This window comes from Symphalangus syndactylus, chromosome 10, assembly GCF_028878055.3.
Source record: "Symphalangus syndactylus isolate Jambi chromosome 10, NHGRI_mSymSyn1-v2.1_pri, whole genome shotgun sequence".
Lineage (NCBI taxonomy): Eukaryota > Metazoa > Chordata > Mammalia > Primates > Hylobatidae > Symphalangus > Symphalangus syndactylus.
The window spans coordinates 90,371,615-90,389,114 of record NC_072432.2 but is presented as its reverse complement, the minus strand read 5'-3'; the positions used below and the strand labels follow the sequence as shown (position 1 = coordinate 90,389,114).

The window sequence follows — 17,500 nt, the reverse complement described above, 5'->3', positions numbered from 1 at the left end:
CAACTACTTGGGAGGCTGAGGCAGGAGAATTGCTTGAACTTGGTAGGCATAGGTTGCAGTGAGCAGAGATAGCTCCAGTGCACTCCAGCCTGGGCGACAGAGGGAGACTCCGTCTCAAAAAAAAAAAAAATCACACAGACCAAAATTTAAAAAAAAAAATTTTAATCACAGGGACAGCAAGTGGCAGACCTGGTTCCCAAGTGGGTGGGTGATTTCAATTGTGGCCTTACTCTGTCTCAGAGTGAACTGACTCCTAAAATGTCCTTCTTTTTAGTAGACAGCTGGACCGCCGCCTGGAGAGGAAGCCTTGAACGGCTGGGGGAGGGGATTACTTTACAGCCAGGATCCATCCACAGCTGGGGATGAGATGGGAGTAGGATCTCCCGACTCCTTAGGGTCACTCCTCAGGGTCACTCCTCGTCCTGGGGACCAGATTCCAGGCTTCACAGGACTGGAGAAGGGAGAGCGCGTCCTCCCTTCCCAAAGTGCCAGCTCATTTAGATACAGGTGCCTGGGGCTTTGGCTCTTGTCGTTGACGAGGGGTAGCATCTTTCCGATGCTGGTGACTGTGAGTGCGTCTCGAGGGATGGGGGTGCTGAGCCTACCGCTTCGCTCGTTAGGGAACAAATTTCTGTTTTGGCCCTGGCGGCTCCTCTGGGCGCGGGCGGCAGCCGCGCTTGCTGGCAAATCGTGGGAGGGAGGAGGAGCGGCGCTGGCAGGCAAGTCCGGGGGACCGTCGCAGCGCGGGAGGCCAAGAACAGACGGCCGCCCCGGGCCCGGTTCCGCCCCGCCGGGAAGGGGCCCCCTGCAGCCGCCCCCGGGCAACTCCCCGCGCGGCGCCGCGCGGAGCTCTCCAGGACTGAGCTGCGTGAGGCGCGGGGCTCGGCCTTCTTCGCTCCCCTGGTGCCAGGACCCGCACGCACAAGGTTCGGAAGTTTTTTCGCAGTGTCTGACCCCTGCCGGTCCCCTGTATTTACCACCTGACCCTCTTGCGCGCTTAGGAGAGGCAAGAGGTGACAAATGCCAGAGGGAAATGGAGGGGCAGGAAAAAGGGTCTGGCGCTCCCCTCCCCACCACACACCCTTTCCACCCACGGGGTCACACGGAGGACGTCTGACCCTTACTCTTAGGGCTACCCACCCTCTGGTTTCCCAGCAGCTCCTGCTTGCGGGGACACCTCATAGGAGCAGCTGAATCCATTTTCCAGAGGGTCGAGTTGAGGATGAGAAAGTTTCGAGGGCCGGGCAGCTGTGCGCGCAGAACCCCCGCCCCATCTGCTTTTAGATTTCCCGGGTGCAGCTGGAGCCCCTCTAGAGCGCTGGCCTCCGCTGGCCGCAGGGCCTTCACCTGCGCCTGTCGCCCTGTCCCCTGTCCCCACTGCATTTTCCTCGGGGACAGCATCTTCCATAGCATGCGTCCCCTGCCCCCCACGCCCCGAGCCCTCCTCCCATTCCGCCGAGGGAGGAGAGGCTGCTAGGAGGCTCTCGGAGAGTCCCCGGGCTGCAGAGAAAGACGCCTCCCCTCTGCGGCTGAGGCCGAGTGAGCCGGAGGGGGCCGGCCGCTCGCCAGTGGTTCTCCGAGGGACGGGCGGGGAGGCCCGCGGGGTGGGATCAGGGCGGCCGCCACCTCCCCGCCCCCGCCGAGGTCCGGAAGGGAGGGGAGCCCTCGGCGGGAGGCCTGTCCCTTTAAGGAGGCGGCGCTGGCTGGGTGTGCGCCGTCTCCATGGTTACCCCGGTGCAGGCGGCGGGCGCGGGAGGGAGGGAGGGAGGCTGCAGCTTCTCCCCGACAGACGGAGGGAGCTGCCGAGAGCCGGCGCCGAGCGGAGCCGAGCGGAAGCCCACTCGCAGCCGACACGCGAGCCGCTGCCGCGGCGGGAGGTGCTGAGAGCGCGGCGGCCGGTGCTGAGAGCGCGGCGGCCGCGGGGCCTGGAGCCCGGGATTCGTGGGCGGCGAGGGCGCGAGGGGCCGCGCGCCATGCTCCGGGCCCCGACGGCGCGGACGCCCCCTCGCGCGCCTGCGTCCGGCGCGACCCCGGATCCCGGTCTGGGCATTGCCCCCCGACGGCTGCACTAGGGAGCGCGGGGCCCGGCGGGGGGCGGCCGAGCTGGGCGCCCTCCCCCGGCGCGGAGTCCCCGCACCCCGGAGGGATGGGGCGGGCAGCCGCGGGCGCCTAAGATGCCGGCCATGCGGGGCCTACTGGCGCCGCAGAACACCTTCCTGGACACCATCGCTACGCGCTTCGACGGCACGCGTGAGTCCGACCCTCGCCCACTTGCACCCGGGCCGCCGGACCCTCGCCAGGGCTCCCGCCTTCCCCGAACCCCCAGCAGCCCAGCTTGGCGCCCGCCTGTTCTCACCCTCTCCTCCCTACCCGCCCCTCTTGAGGCTGGGGCCATCGTCTCCTGCTAGGCGCTGTTTCCCCGAAGGTTTGGGGTCAACACTGCTTCAGGCGAGGCAACAGGGCCAGAAGTCCCTGGGTGTGGGTCCTGGGATGCTCTGTTAGCCGGGTCTCGAACCCGAACCTAGTCAGTCTGACCCATTCCACCCCTGCGTCTGGCGCTGTCGCAGCAACTACCCTCGGACTGGTGGGGTAAGGCGAGGCGGGTGAACAGTGCTCAGGGACAGCTGAGAGGGCTCAAAAACAGATTTAGAAAAGAGATTTGCAAACGGAGATAGAGTAGGCGGGACTCGGGAGAGCACGGTGTGTCCAAGCCCCGTGTCTCATAGCCTGAACCCCCTAGACTTGGGGAGGCCATCTAGCCCCAAGAAGATTGTTTGGGGACTCCCATCAGGACTGGGGAAGTTTGGAGAAGGCGCCCCGAGCTCTGGATCCCCGGTTCTGGGGGCTCTGAGCACAGGGGAAGTGATGAAAGCCCCTCCCTCCTCCTCTCCCTCACATCCCCCGTGGGGCTTCCCAGCTCTCTGCCTAGGTCCTCCTTGGTCTCCGGTTCCTGATAGGGGGTGGGAGCCCAGCACTGCGCTCTCCCCGCTCTGGGCTCCTCCATCTGCTTTGCCAGTGTGCCTGGCTCCTGCAGCCTGCTGATTCAGTGCCCCCCACTCCCCAATACATTCCTGGCTCCTGGCTCCTGGCTCCCGTGCTCAGTCACCATTCTTACACCCCCATTCTTGATCACATTCACTAATTCCTGAGCCAGGTCAGGCAGCTAGGGCTAAAACACAGACAGCAGGATGTATGTGGTCTGGGGTTGCCTCCCAGTCTAGGTGTGTCCCAGTGGGAGAAGCCAGACAGCCAACCTGGGTACCTGGCTAGTGGGTGAGCCTGGCAGAAGTAGAGGTGGGGCTGAGGCTGGCCCAGAGCTGGCAGTGCAGTCCTCATTAGGGATTCCCCAATCCCAGCCCTTACCCCACATTGCTCAGGACACCCTCCAGAGGGCACAGTGCCCGCACAGCGCTTCATTCACCGACCTCAGTTCACACGTGCTGATCCTTGAATGTAGTCACACCTGCTGCAGAGCACTGACAAACAGGTGACACACACTGATTGCCATTCATAAACAGCCCTGCTCTAACATACACAGGATTCTTGGGGTTTGGAGAACCCACTCTTTGGTTGCGGGCATTTGGGAAAGGAGGGGTGGTAGGCCTCCTGCCCCTTCACCCCACGCCTCCTCTGAGAGGTGCTCTCTTGCAGACAGTAACTTCGTGCTGGGCAACGCCCAGGTGGCGGGGCTCTTCCCCGTGGTCTACTGCTCTGATGGCTTCTGTGACCTCACGGGCTTCTCCCGGGCTGAGGTCATGCAGCGGGGCTGTGCCTGCTCCTTCCTTTATGGGCCAGACACCAGTGAGCTCGTCCGCCAACAGATCCGCAAGGCCCTGGACGAGCACAAGGAGTTCAAGGCTGAGCTGATCCTCTACCGGAAGAGTGGTGAGGGGCCACCTGGCCAGCCTGCCTCACTCACCTTTGCAGTCTCACCCAGCCTGGCACCAGCCTGCCTCACCTTTGCAGTCTCACCCAGCCTGGCACCAGCCGCACCCACTGTCCCTCCTCCTTTCTGTTGCCATCTTCTCCACCTCCCCACCTCATCCCATCTTCCCATCCCCCCATCCAACCCCTCTTGCTCCATCCCACCTCTTGCCCCTGGCTCCCCATCTCTACCTGCCTCACCCTAGCCTCAGCCTGCATTCGGTTCCAACCTTGGCTTTCCCGCATCCAGCAGAAAAACATCCGCATTTCGGCAGGGCAGATCTACCACACGACAGGTCTGACTGTCATGTTTGCTCTCCCTTGCCTCCTTCCCCCAATTCCATCAAGCCCTGCCCTCAGTGAAACTGGACTGCCAGCCCTTCCCCCAGGAAACCGCTAGATCCTGCCTATGTCTTGCCCGGGATGTCAGTGGAGCCAGGGCCTCTGTCACCTCAGGCAGTGCCGAGAATGGGAGGTGGGCTGAGTTTGTTTTTGTGCCCAGGGCTCCCGTTCTGGTGTCTCCTGGATGTGATACCCATAAAGAATGAGAAAGGGGAGGTGGCTCTCTTCCTAGTCTCTCACAAGGACATCAGCGAAACCAAGAACCGAGGGGGCCCCGACAGATGGAAGGAGACAGGTAGGTGCATGTAGGTGCTGTGGTTGGGGTATGGGTGCTGCAGGCCTGGGCGGGGCCTTGGCACCCAGTCTGAGTATGGGGGTCCCCCATGCCCCCTGCATTCATTTCACTCCCACTCGGGCTGCCTGAGAGGCCTGTGCTGCTCTCATCTCCACATTCCTCGGTATGGGAATATTTTTTCCAAATAGATTGAGACAAAGTTGGAGTTTTTAAGTCAACTTTATTAAGAAACTGAAAGCAAACAAACCCCACTGTACCTGTGAAGCAGCTACTTTCTGACCAGTTAATAAGGTTGAGCACAGACCCACCAGGTTCCTCTTTCCTACAGCAAACCTGACTGGGGGTGGAGCTCTGGGCAAAGCCTGCTTTTAAGTGCTTCGAGTCTTTCCCCTCTTGTGTCCTCCAAGGCTAGGGCAGGCCTTTGGGCAGGTTACAAAGCTGTCAAGGCCTCTTTGCCATTCGGGGATGCTGGGGGTACTCTCCATTCCCACTCGCGTACTCCCAGTGCTGGGTCTGCCTCTCCATGATGTCAGCCTTCATTGTCACCCTCTGGTCCCTGCACTAGCTCCTGGGCTCCTGCTGTAAGTTCCCACACCTCTGCTGACGGCCTCCTGCTAGTTCTCCACCCTGGCCCTGTGAGGTACCTCCTCGCTTCCTGTCCCAGGCCTTTCCCCGTAGAGATCCTCTGGTCCAAACCTCCTCTTCCCGGAAGCAGACCCCAGAGGTGGTGTCCTAGGACTGCCCATTGCTGGGCTGGGCAAGTGAACCCAGGAAGTGAGGAATACCTGAGCCCCCAACTCTAAACAGTCTAAGTGGTCAATGAACCAGACTAGCCCATGGGCCAGCAACTGTGTCCTACACCTGACCCGGAGCTAGGGTGTGTGGGCACACGCCCATCATCTTCATGGGCCCCTCTTCTTTTGCAGGTGGTGGCCGGCGCCGATATGGCCGGGCACGATCCAAAGGCTTCAATGCCAACCGGCGGCGGAGCCGGGCCGTGCTCTACCACCTGTCCGGGCACCTGCAGAAGCACCCCAAGGGCAAGCACAAGCTCAATAAGGTAGGCTCAGCCCTGGGATGTGTGGGAGAGGGGAGGGGCAGACACAGGAGATGGGGAAGGGGAACCTGATCTACCACAGAAAGAATGTCCGAGGGGCCAACCCAGGCCTTGCCAGCACTTTGGGTGTCGGGACTGAAGGAGGGAAGATCACATGCCTGATCCATCAGAAGAAAGTCCTGGCCTGGGAGGCAGATGGGCCTTGGTTCAATCCTGGCTCCTCCCCTAAGCAGCTGTGTGGCCGCAGCTAAGTCACTTAACTTTCCTGATCTTCAGTTTTCTGATCTATAAAATGGAGACGCTAATGCCATCTCGAAGCAGATGTTGCTTCGATAATGCAGGGATAGAAAGGAGGTGGATGCGGGTCCCAGACTCTATCCAAACTCAGCCTGTGCCAATATTCTTTCCTCTCTGCCTGGACCTGCCCTGCCTCACTCAGGGGGTGTTTGGGGAGAAACCAAACTTGCCTGAGTACAAAGTAGCTGCCATCCGGAAGTCGCCCTTCATCCTGTTGCACTGTGGGGCACTGAGAGCCACCTGGGATGGCTTCATCCTGCTCGCCACGCTCTATGTGGCTGTCACCGTGCCCTACAGCGTGTGTGTGAGCACAGCACGGGAGCCCAGTGCTGCCCGCGGCCCGCCCAGCGTCTGTGACCTGGCCGTGGAGGTCCTCTTCATCCTCGGTGCGTGCACTCTGCCCCTTCCACCCCACCCTTTGCTGGCGCCCTGGGGCTTTGCTGGGGATAGTCCACGTGGCTTCCAGGGCCCTACAATGCCCCCCTCGCTCTCTCTCATTTGTAACCTGTGAGCTTTGAAATCAGACCTAGGTTCCAAACATCTGCCACTTAGAAGTTCTATGACCCTGAGCTGGTCAAAGCCTCTCTGAGCCTCCATAACATAGATTCCCCCTTTGTGAAATAGGCAAAATGATGTCTACCTGTTACAGTTACTGTGAGAACTAAGTCAGATGATGTATGGAAAGGGCCGGGGACAGTGTCAACTGCTGAGAAGGTGAGCAGGTGTCCAGGCAGGAGTGGCTGCCCCCCAGCCCCAGTGCTGACTCCCACCTGGGTTCCCCACAGATATTGTGCTGAATTTCCGTACCACATTCGTGTCCAAGTCGGGCCAGGTGGTGTTTGCCCCAAAGTCCATTTGCCTCCACTACGTCACCACCTGGTTCCTGCTGGATGTCATCGCGGCGCTGCCCTTTGACCTGCTACATGCCTTCAAGGTCAACGTGGTCAGTGTGGCTGGGCTGGCTGGGTGGGTGGGCTTGGCCGGGGAAAGGCAGGGCCAGCCCGCTGACCTCCCTCCTTCCCTCCCTCCCCCCCTCCCTCCCCGCATCTCAGTACTTCGGGGCCCACCTGCTGAAGACGGTGCGCCTGCTGCGCCTGCTGCGCCTGCTTCCGCGGCTGGACCGGTACTCGCAGTACAGTGCCGTGGTGCTGACACTGCTCATGGCTGTGTTCGCCCTGCTCGCGCACTGGGTCGCCTGCGTCTGGTTTTACATTGGCCAGCTGGAGATCGAGAGCAGCGAATCTGAGCTGCCTGAGATTGGTACTGGAGGCTCCCTCTGCATGTGGTGGGGAGGGAGTAGTCAGAGGAGTGTGAGTGCCAGTGTGAGTGCCAGTGTGGTGTCAGGGACCTGTGCAAGTCTGCACGTGTGCAAATCAGAGAAGAGGGTGTGCAGGTGTGAGTATGACAGCCAACACCACGTGACAGGCCTGTTCTCCAGCAGCTGGGCCTTGTGGAGAAAGCCCAAGGAGTCCCAGTCGCCCATCCAGGTCTCCCGTGGCCAAATGTTGGTCACATTCCTTAAACCCTTGCCCCGTTGGGAAGGCCAAGCAGGGAGCCACTGCCCTCCAGGGTTTCTCTGACACCCGGCACTCCCCACCCCTCCCCCCCGCATCCTCTCTGAAGCTTGTCCCCACGACCTTGGCTTCCAAGGCCCCTGCCTTTCTCTTGTCACCTCCAGTCCACATTTCTCCCCGCTGCATCTCTGCTCTCCCCTGGCCTAAAAAGCAGCCTTTCTGCGTCCCCAGCATCTTCACTCTCCTTCATGTCACCTCTTCTCCTTCCACAGCTCCTCCCTCTGCTCACCACCCACTCACATCTTAACTCCTGCTGGGAGGGCTTCCACCCCCAGCTCTGCACCCAAAATGTCACCTAGAAGGTCACAGTGACCTTCTGGGACCAAACCCTCATCCTTCTTGAAGTCCCTGTATCACCTGACCCTGCCAGCCATAGTTCCTCTCAGCTGTGGGTGATGCAGCCCTCAGCTGGCCTCCTCCCAGCTCCTCCAAGTTCCAGGGTCTCCAGACCTTTCCTCAGAGCTCTCCCCCTTCACCTTGCTTTCCCTCGGCCATGCCACTGACACCACTGAGTGAGCATCTCAACATCCACCCTTTCTCTGGCCAAATCATTCCATTCCAGCTGTTTTTAACTCTCGATGTGCCACCTCAGGTCCAAAATCAAACCTGACCTCTTCCTCCCCAGCCCTCCGGCCCTCTGTCAGCTTCCAGGTAACTGACATTTAGCCGGGTTTCCAGGTGCAGGTGGCTTTTTTTTTTTTTTTTTTTTGAGACGGAGTCTCACTGTCTCCCAGGCTGGAGTACAGTGGCGTGGTCTTGGCTCACCGCAAGCTCCGCCTCCCGGGTTCACGCCATTCTCCTGCTTCAGCCTCCCAAGTAGCTGGGACTACAGGCACCCCCCAGCATGCCGGCTAATTTTTTGTATTTTTAGTAGAGACGGGGTTTCACCGTGTTAGCCAGGATGGTCTCCATCTCCTGACCTTGTGATCCACCCGCCTCGGCCTCCCAAAGTGCTGGGATTAGAGGCATGAGCCACCGCGCCTGGCAGGTGGCCTCTTATGACTGTCTGCTCCTTGGCGGAGTCACCAGGTGTCCAGGTCAGCCTTAGAAACCCGGTCTGATCAGTTCCCTGTGAATCCTCTCTCCCTCTGCAAGCTCACGGGAGGCCCGTGTGTGTTACAGAGGACCCATTTGAAATTCCCCCCAAGTGTTCTCGCTGCTGAGCAGGTAGAAACCAGGACACTCAGGGCAGTGACAGCTCCTTGGTGCCTGCTATTCCCAGAGGAAGCCTGTGGTGGCAGCTGCTCTGGGGTCAGACGGCCACATGGCAAACACAGTCAGAGGGCCATGAGATGGACAATGGTGAAACAAAGTCTGTCTCCACCACCCCCAAAAGTGGGCTGAGACACCAAATCCCCAGGTCCACTCCCGCCCCCTGAAATGGGACCCAGACACCCTTGGTCTTGTGTCCACGAGGCTCCTCTCTTCCAACCACCTCACAGGGGTTGCTGATCTGACATTAAGAACACCTCTGGCTCCCAAGAGTCTCTGAGCTCCACAGGGTGGGCAAGGGTGGGTCGACTCTTGCAGATACACATTATATTCTTTCACCCTTGACCCCTGAGTTCCAGGGTGGTTTCGTTCCATTGGAGCCGGTACTAGTCTACATTTAGAGACTTTACAAGTTATTCACACCATCATCTTCTCTTTCTCCAGGGAATCTGCCCCCTAACCGGGTTGGCGCCAAACCTAGACCTCTCCAAGTCCAGCCCTGGCAGGAGAGTTCCTTGTAGGGGAGGTGAGGCTGAGGTGGGTGGGTGGGCGGCTGGCCCAGTTCAGTCCGGTGGGCGGCTCCTTCTCCATGCTTCCTTGTCTAGGCTTCCTTTTCCACTGCCCATGATGTGGACAGAGTTCCTTCCCCAGGTTCCCACTAGCCCGGTGGAGGTGGGCTGGATTTTCACAAGACTGTGCTGAGTATTGAGGGAGAGAACTCAGGGCACTCCTTGGTGTGCGAGCCCCCAGCCTCCGGGACAGCTCCTGCTGGCCTGACCCCGCCCACCTGGAGGCACAATCCTGGCCCCAGCTTCAGGGGCTGCTGATGCCCCATGGCCAAGACTGAGAGATCAGAGGCCTCCCTGCCACCCTCCCCTGTGTCCTGCTGCTTCTCCCCACCTTCCCTATCCTAGGCATCTGGCTTTGGGTGGCTTCACCCTCAGAGGCCAACTAAACAGTGACTGTGAAGAGTTTCACGTACTCCAATTTTTTTTTTTTTTTTGGAGACAGCCTCACTCTGTCACCCGGACTGGAGTGCAACGGCGCAATCTTGGCTCACTGCAACCTCCGCCTCCCGTGTTCAAGCAATTCTTCTGCCTCAGTCTCCGGAGTAGCTGGGATTACAGGCATGTGCCACCACGCCCGGCTAATTTTTATATTTTTAGTAGAGATGGGGGTTTCACCATGTTGGTCAGGCTGGTCTCGAACTCCTGACCTTGTGATCTGCCCACCTCGGCCTCCCAAAGTGCTGGGATTACATGCATGAGCCACCGCGCCCAACCATGTACTCCACTGCATTCTTATAGCACATCTCAGATAACGGGAAGGTGGGCCCCCACCTTGGTGCAGGTGTCAGTGCCTCCTCCTAAATTCCTTAGCCTGGAACGCAGTGCCCTCAGTGTTAACCCCACATTCTAGCCAAACGGAGCTGTTTGCCGGTACTTGTCTTAAAATATCAGTCTCCAGGTTTGGCTCGTGCCTGCCCCTCCACCAGGAATGACCCCCTCAGTTTCTTTGTATCAAAACCCTAACTACCCTTTGAAACCAAGCACAAATGTCCCTTCTTCCAGAAGCCTTCTAGCCCTAGCCCATGGCACTTGGTTCGAGCCCCCCTCCCTTCCTGTCGTGTGGCACCTCTGAGATGTAGTTCTGGCCCTATGTCACCTGCCCTTCGGAACTGGAGCCCTCAGGGAGCTCCTGTGGGGCCCCCAGCTCCTGGCACACAGTGTGTGAGGTTGCTGAATCAATGAGTGGGTGGATGACAAGTGTGTGGGGCCACAGGACCCACATGCCTAAAGTGTTGGGGAGATACTGGAGTGGGGGTCTGTGCTGAGGTGGGAGGAGCAGGGCACAAGTGGAGAGGTGGGGTCCAACTGCATCCTGTGACCCCAAACCACAGCCACACATACCCTCTGCCTCACCATTCTAGATCAGCCAATCTGTCCTCTCTCCCTTGCACCCCATGGCCCCCAGCTCTGCCAGGACCCTGTGGACCTTGGGATCCCCCACCCAACACCCTAGAGCTCCTGCAACCCTCCAGCTAGGCTTAAGAGTGACTCCCAGCATACAGGCTTGGGAGAGACCTCAGTGCACAACCCTACTCCATGCCAAGGCCAGGGGGAGAACTTCGGGCTGAGGGGCAATCCAGCCACTGCTCTGTGGCCCAGTCTAGCCTGTGACTACGTGTGTGTGTGTATGTGTGTGTGTGCATGTGCGCGCACCTGTGTGAATGTATTCACCTGTGTGGTCTTCTCCACAAAAGTGTGTCTCCACCCCCTGCCTGAGTGACAGCGTGCAGGCACCAGTGTACCTTTGTCCCTCTCCCAAGTGTGCACAGGCCTTTTCAGTGTGAGTGGCTGTGGCGAGGCGCCTGTAAGGGGCATACATGTGTCCTTGTCTTCTTGACTATATGGGGCACACACATAGCCTTAACAGTGTGTGTACATGTCCATGCAGGCGTGCTTGGGACCTGTGTGTGAGGCTGAGTGGTTTGTGTGGCTGTGGGGAGGGATGAGACTGAATGGGGAGGGGAGGGAGGGCCTTCTGGAGCTGATGGGCTCAGAGAAATGCAGGAAGAGGAGTCCCGTTGGACAGGTGGAGGTGAGGGCGGAGGTGGCCTCACCATCCATCTTTTGGGGTTGAGGCTGTGGTTGAATGCAGTGAGCACCCCGGTCCTTTTGCTCACGCCAGCCAGGCCCTCCGACTGGGCCCGTCACCTGGGATGGGTGCCAGCCACGGCGGAAGGGGTGTGATTTCCCCTGTGTCATCCTCAGTGCCAATAGGAGCTGGCTGGGGAAATGGCAGGCTCTTCTGAGGGTTGAGGGGGTGGAGAGGGGTGTGCTAGGCTGGCAGTGAAGGGGCAAAGCGGCGGGAAGCCATGGGGCTGGGTCTGTGTCTGCGTGTCCCCACCCCAAGGGCCCGGCATCCTCGCCCACAGTCTTCCTGCCTGCTCAGGCCCTCCTGTTCCCCCCTCAGGCTGGCTGCAGGAGCTGGCCCGCCGACTGGAGACTCCCTACTACCTGGTGGGCCGGAGGCCAGCTGGAGGGAACAGCTCCGGCCAGAGTGACAACTGCAGCAGCAGCAGCGAGGCCAACGGGACAGGGCTGGAGCTGCTGGGCGGCCCGTCGCTGCGCAGCGCCTACATCACCTCCCTCTACTTCGCACTCAGCAGCCTCACCAGCGTGGGCTTCGGCAACGTGTCCGCCAACACGGACACCGAGAAGATCTTCTCCATCTGCACCATGCTCATCGGCGGTGAGCCCGGCCGCGCGCGTCTTCCCGGGGCCACTCCCAGACTTCTGCCTGCAGGCGGCGCCGTCCCACTCCCCCGGGGACCTGAGGCCGGGGGCTCTTCCGCCTTAGGTGGCCGCGGAACCCGAGGCCGGGGGTGGGGGAGACTGCGCCCGCACAGCGGCCCTCGGGCCTCGCCTAGGAGCGTGCGGGGCCGGGACAGATGAGCCCAGCGTGGTGTCAGGCCGGGCCAGGTCCCCTAGGTGACCCCCTGTCGTCACCCCCCGCCCCCAGCCCTGATGCACGCGGTCGTGTTCGGGAACGTGACGGCCATCATCCAGCGCATGTACGCCCGCCGCTTTCTGTACCACAGCCGCACGCGCGACCTGCGCGACTACATCCGCATCCACCGCATCCCCAAGCCCCTCAAGCAGCGCATGCTGGAGTACTTCCAGGCCACCTGGGCGGTGAACAACGGCATCGACACCACCGAGGTGCGGCCTCCAGGGCTGGGCCTGCTAGCCTTTGCTCCCTCAGGGGGTTTGCAATGGCCTAGAATTATCAGGAGTGGGGGAGGATGAATGCAGAATTTTGGCCCCTGTGCCTCCCTTCTCTCTTAGGGAGAGAGCGGCATGGGACAGAGGGCAGCTAAGAAGGCTTGGAGGGCCCTCTGAACCCCAGTTAGGTCTAGGGGCTTGGTGCTCACTGAGGTGGGAAGCTGGGCTGCTCTGGGCGCTAAAGTGATTGAGAGGGAGGTGGAGGAAGCCCCGTCGCTGCCACCCTGTGTGGAGCTTGGACTTGTGAGAGAGGCCTCAGGTCCCTCCCATGCCTCCCCTGTTCCTGAGGCCTGCCAGGGTGGAGAGGGGCTGGCTGGAGGCCACCTCCTCTTCTGCCACTCCCAACCCCCCCGCCCCCGCACCTGCTCGCCCGCAGCTGCTGCAGAGCCTCCCTGACGAGCTGCGCGCAGACATCGCCATGCACCTGCACAAGGAGGTCCTGCAGCTGCCACTGTTTGAGGCAGCCAGCCGCGGCTGCCTGCGGGCACTGTCTCTGGCCCTGCGGCCCGCCTTCTGCACACCGGGCGAGTACCTCATCCACCAAGGCGATGCCCTGCAGGCCCTCTACTTTGTCTGCTCTGGCTCCATGGAGGTGCTCAAGGGTGGCACCGTGCTCGCCATCCTAGGTTTGTGAGGGTGGGAGAGAGGGCATGGGGGCATGTGTGTGTGAGACCATGGCCCCAATCTGTGGAAAACCCGGAGAGGGGACCTCCACAAGGCCACTGAGAGAGAAACAGCCAGGGTGGAGTCAGGAGTAGTTACGGAGTCCTGGTCAAAGCTCAGAGAAGCCCCAGTGACTGCTAGGTGGCAGCGTGAGGAGGTGGACACGATCTCGCAGGTGTCCCTGGGGCCGAGCGAGTGGAAGGCCAGCCTTTGAAAGGAGCCAGTCTATGGGGGACAGAGGGGAGCTGCCCTTCCTTCAGGAGGAAAATCAGAAGCTGGGGATGGAAGTGCTGGGGAGAGTGTCAGGCAGGGCTAAAAAAGGGAGGAAGAAAAGCTGTCCTTGTGGTCCCCCAGGAACGGTGAGATGTGACGTTCCTGGGGCAGATCACAGAGCAGGCCCAGAGCCCAGACTGGTGACAGAGCTCAGTCTCCAAACAGCCAGGGAGACTCGTTCTGATGAAATGGTATCTACAGTGTATATACTTCCCTTCTTGGCAAAAGAAGGAGGTGGAAAAGGAAATCAGTTCCCTAGACGCAGACGAAGAAATTGCAGGTGTGGAATGGACACAATAGTAGTGCTGATCACAGGGGGCTCACAGCATGACTAGCCGTGTCCCAGCTCCTTACACGCTTCGTCTCACTCTAACCTCACAAAACCGATTATTCCTATTTTGCATAGCAGGAAACCAAGGTCAGAGAGGTTAATGAACAGCTAGGAATTGGCCAGCCAGGGCTGGAGCCCCATCCACCTGGCGCCAAGTCTCATGCTTCTTCCACGGGGCTCCCAGGTGCTCTGGGGGGAATTGGGACTGGCAGGGAGGAAACCATCGTTAGGAGGGTTGGACCTGCACCCTAGGATTTGGGAGAGCACATTCCAACCCTCAGGGAAACATGGGGCTGTGTCTGTGAAAAGCCACTAAAGGACTGGGCGCGGTGGCTCAAGCCTGTAATTCCAGCACTTTGGCAGTCCGAGGCAGGCAGATCATTTGAGGTCAGGAGTTCAAGACCAGCCTGGCCAACATGGTGAAATCCTGTATCTACTAAAAATACAAAAATTAGCTGGGTATGGTGGCGGACACCTGTAATCCAAGCTACTTGGGAGGCTGAGGCAGAAGAATCGCTTATACCCAGGAGGTGGAGATTGCAGTGAGCCAAGATTGCACCACTGCACTCCAGCCTGGGCAATAAGCAAGACTCTGTCTCAAAAAAAAAAAAAAAAAAAAAAAAACACTAAAGAGGAGCAGAGCTTTATGGCTGCAAGAGACTATCACCGTGACCCTAGAGGACAAGGAACATGTGACCAGTGTGAGTAGTCAAGGACTTGTACATGTGGGGAGGTGGTGACCTGACCACTGCTGATGACATCGAATCCTCAGGCAGCCAAGGCACGTGTAGATTCACTGTGGGGACTGCCGAAGCCCTGGGGCTGAGGTTTCTCATTCTCTGGCAATCCACAATCAAGATGAGATGAGAAGCAGGAAAGGGCCAGGAAGGTGGGGCGGTGTCACCAGACGCAGCTACTGTGTGTCCATCCTTGCTCCCTTGAAGAGAATGACCTTCCAGCCGGAAACAAGAGGAAGTCTTAGATCCCGAGGTCTTAGATCCCGAGAGTGAGGACAGGCTGTTCACACCCTTTGTTTTACATCTTTCATGAGTTCAGCTTTTGAGCCTACATGCGGTTTATGCCAGCATGAGAAAATGGAGTTATGCCAGTCAAGTGTAGCTGGCAATCCTTGGAGACATTCCGAAGGGCACAAGGACAGATTTTCACCACTGTAGACTGGAGAATCCAAAGCAGGATTGACGAGTGGATTACGAAACAGATGGTTTTCAGCCTGGAGCCGAGGGAGTTGTGTGGCTGGGAGCTGGCACAGGTCCTCTCAGAGCATGCCTTCGCTGGTGCCAGGCACCATGTCTCAGAATAGCCACGTTCAGTGTGCAGTATTCAGTGCCACAAGAATGGCCCTGCGCCTTTGCCTCTACAATGTCCCTAGCACCAGGACTTATGCCACTGTTGATCCATCCTGTCACCTTCTATATGTTTTGGGCGAACTACTTCCCTGTTGACTTGGAGGCTGTAGATGCCCTGGTGAATGCCTGGTTCCCTGACCCCAATCATGGCGGGGTTCTCTGCTTTGCCTTCATACCCTCTCCTCACCTACCTTTTTCCTCCAACATCCAAGTGCATCCTGTCTGCTCCAGGCAGCTCTGGGTTCTGGCGCTTGCCTCTGTTGATGAACTGCTGGAAGCTAAGCGTATGCAAAGTCCATTGTGAGGAAGGAAGTAGTTTGATGAGCTGCACCTGGCAGGCAGTCTCTGGTCCTGAGACTGCCCTCGGTCCTGTCCTGTTTCTCATTTTCTCTCACCTCTTGGATGAAGACAAGAAGCACATGCTTATCCTATTTCAGATGACGCAAATGAAAAGAGAGCACATTCCCCAGATGATCACATTGAGATCCAAACAGCCCTCAAAATGACCCAGAAGGATGGCCTGAAACCAAGAAAATCAAGTGTTAAACTATACTTAAGTTGGGGTGCTTTCTATACTTAAGTTGGAGCAAAAGTCCAGGAACATGTAGAGGAGACGTGAGCTCAGTGTGTGCTGCTGGCAGTGTGAGGTAGTCCATAGCAGGGCCATGCTTTTTGAAACACTTTCTAACAGTCTGAACTGCCTGGCAGTGGTTGAGCTGCCCTGAGGGTAGTGAGTGCTCTGCCCAAACCCGGACTGCGTGCCTATCCCTGTTGGAAATGAATTTTTTTTTGAGACCAGGTCTCACTGTCACCCAGACTGGACTGCGGTGGTGTGATCTCAGCTCACTGCAGCCTCGACCTCCTGGGCTCAAGTGATCCTTCCACCTCAGTCTCCAGAATAGCTGAGATTGCAGGTGCACACCATCACACCGAGCTTAATTGTTGTTGTTGTTGTTGAGACGGGGTTTTGCCATGTTGCCCAGGCTGGTCTCAAACTCCTGAGCTCAAGCGATCCTCCTGCCATGGCCTCCCAAAGTGCTGGGAGTCATTGCGCCTGGCAGGAACGATTTATAGGGAGTTCTATCTTGGAGGGAAAGGAAGAAAATGATTTCTTTTTGGTCGTCTTTGTGTGAGGCACTTTATCCACATTAACTCTAATTTAGCCTCAACATGTCCCTGGACAGACACACCCTATTTCATTGATTCTAAGACACACATCTCACCCACCCTCCCCAATCTAACATCTCTGAGATTACACAGCAGGCTCTAATTGATGCCATTTAATAATTACTGTCAGCCAGGTGGCAGTCTTAACCTGGCTGTGGGAAAATCTCCATTGACCCCTTCTGGTGAGATCAAGAATATTCCCTAGACTCAGTTAAATGCAGCATCTCTTGTAGAGCAGAGGCAGCTAGGGCTCAGGAAGGGGAGCCTGGATGCCTGGCATTTTCCCTATGCCACACGGAGCTCTACTTTGCTGGTTCCAAACACTGATTCCTGGACAAGCTGCACCTGAATCACCTGTGGGACTTAAAAACAATCAGACCGTGGGGGCTCCCGTAGATACTGTGACGCTGTAGGTAAAGATGGGGCCTGGGTGTTTGTTCTGACTTTTGCAGGGGATTCTAATCAACGGAGCCAGCTGTGAACCACTAGAACTGATGTTCAGTCTCGGGGCTAAAATTCAGGTTTTCCAGCCCAGTGGTTTTGATCCTGAATGTGTTTGAGGGCCTGGGTCACAGAGCTCTTTACCCCAAGCCCATGTGGGAGCCAGTGAGACAGGCCGCAGGCGTCAGGCCATGTCCCAGGCCTCTTTGCTCCTCTCTCTGCTGGCTTCAAGGCTTCAGCTGCAGAGGCCCAGCCCAGCCCTCAAAGGAATCTCAGCAACCTGCAGCCCCCTCTTCTCTCCTCATGGCTGAAGCTCTCAGGGCTTGCTGACCTCTGCTTCCTCTCCCCAGGGAAGGGCGACCTGATCGGCTGTGAGCTGCCCCGGCGGGAGCAGGTGGTAAAGGCCAACGCCGACGTGAAGGGGCTGACGTACTGTGTCCTGCAGTGTCTGCAGCTGGCTGGCCTGCACGACAGCCTTGCACTGTACCCCGAGTTTGCCCCGCGCTTCAGCCGTGGTCTCCGAGGGGAGCTCAGCTACAACCTGGGTGCTGGGGGAGGCTCTGCAGAGGTGAGTGTGCTGAGTACGTGCTTGGAGGGGATGGGGGTGCCAGGGAGCCTAGTGAGGTGGGCAGAGGCTGGGGATGGTGGAGAGCTGTGTGTGAAGTGTGGCCTGGTATGAAAGCTCCCACGGGCAGGGATCTACACCCTCTGCCCTTCCACACCCATGCGCCCAGCCCAGCATGCGCAGCCACCCTTGCCAGCTCTCCTT

The 17,500-nt window shown here is 58.7% G+C and overlaps 1 protein-coding gene across 4 annotated transcripts in view; it reads left to right on the top strand.

Moving 5' to 3' along the window:
- The first annotated feature begins 862 nt into the window (after positions 1 to 862).
- The window catches only part of KCNH3 (potassium voltage-gated channel subfamily H member 3), a 20,188-nt gene continuing 3,550 nt past the window's right edge, over positions 863 to 17,500 (top strand). For 2 of the 4 annotated variants that reach the window (XM_055294952.2, XM_055294951.2), the window contains exons 1-12: positions 863 to 926; positions 1,159 to 2,250; positions 3,652 to 3,885; positions 4,427 to 4,561; positions 5,488 to 5,621; positions 6,058 to 6,301; positions 6,701 to 6,858; positions 6,968 to 7,175; positions 11,678 to 11,956; positions 12,227 to 12,426; positions 12,866 to 13,115; positions 17,082 to 17,299. In XM_055294952.2, coding sequence (XP_055150927.1) covers positions 2,175 to 2,250; positions 3,652 to 3,885; positions 4,427 to 4,561; positions 5,488 to 5,621; positions 6,058 to 6,301; positions 6,701 to 6,858; positions 6,968 to 7,175; positions 11,678 to 11,956; positions 12,227 to 12,426; positions 12,866 to 13,115; positions 17,082 to 17,299 — 2,136 coding nt within the window. In that variant the 5' untranslated portion in view covers positions 863 to 926; positions 1,159 to 2,174. Of the gene's footprint in view, positions 927 to 1,155; positions 2,251 to 3,651; positions 3,886 to 4,426; positions 4,562 to 5,487; positions 5,622 to 6,057; positions 6,302 to 6,700; positions 6,859 to 6,967; positions 7,176 to 11,677; positions 11,957 to 12,226; positions 12,427 to 12,865; positions 13,116 to 17,081; positions 17,300 to 17,500 lie in introns of those variants that run through there. The other 2 variants (XM_063610482.1, XM_055294953.2) reach the window with 2 other exon arrangements.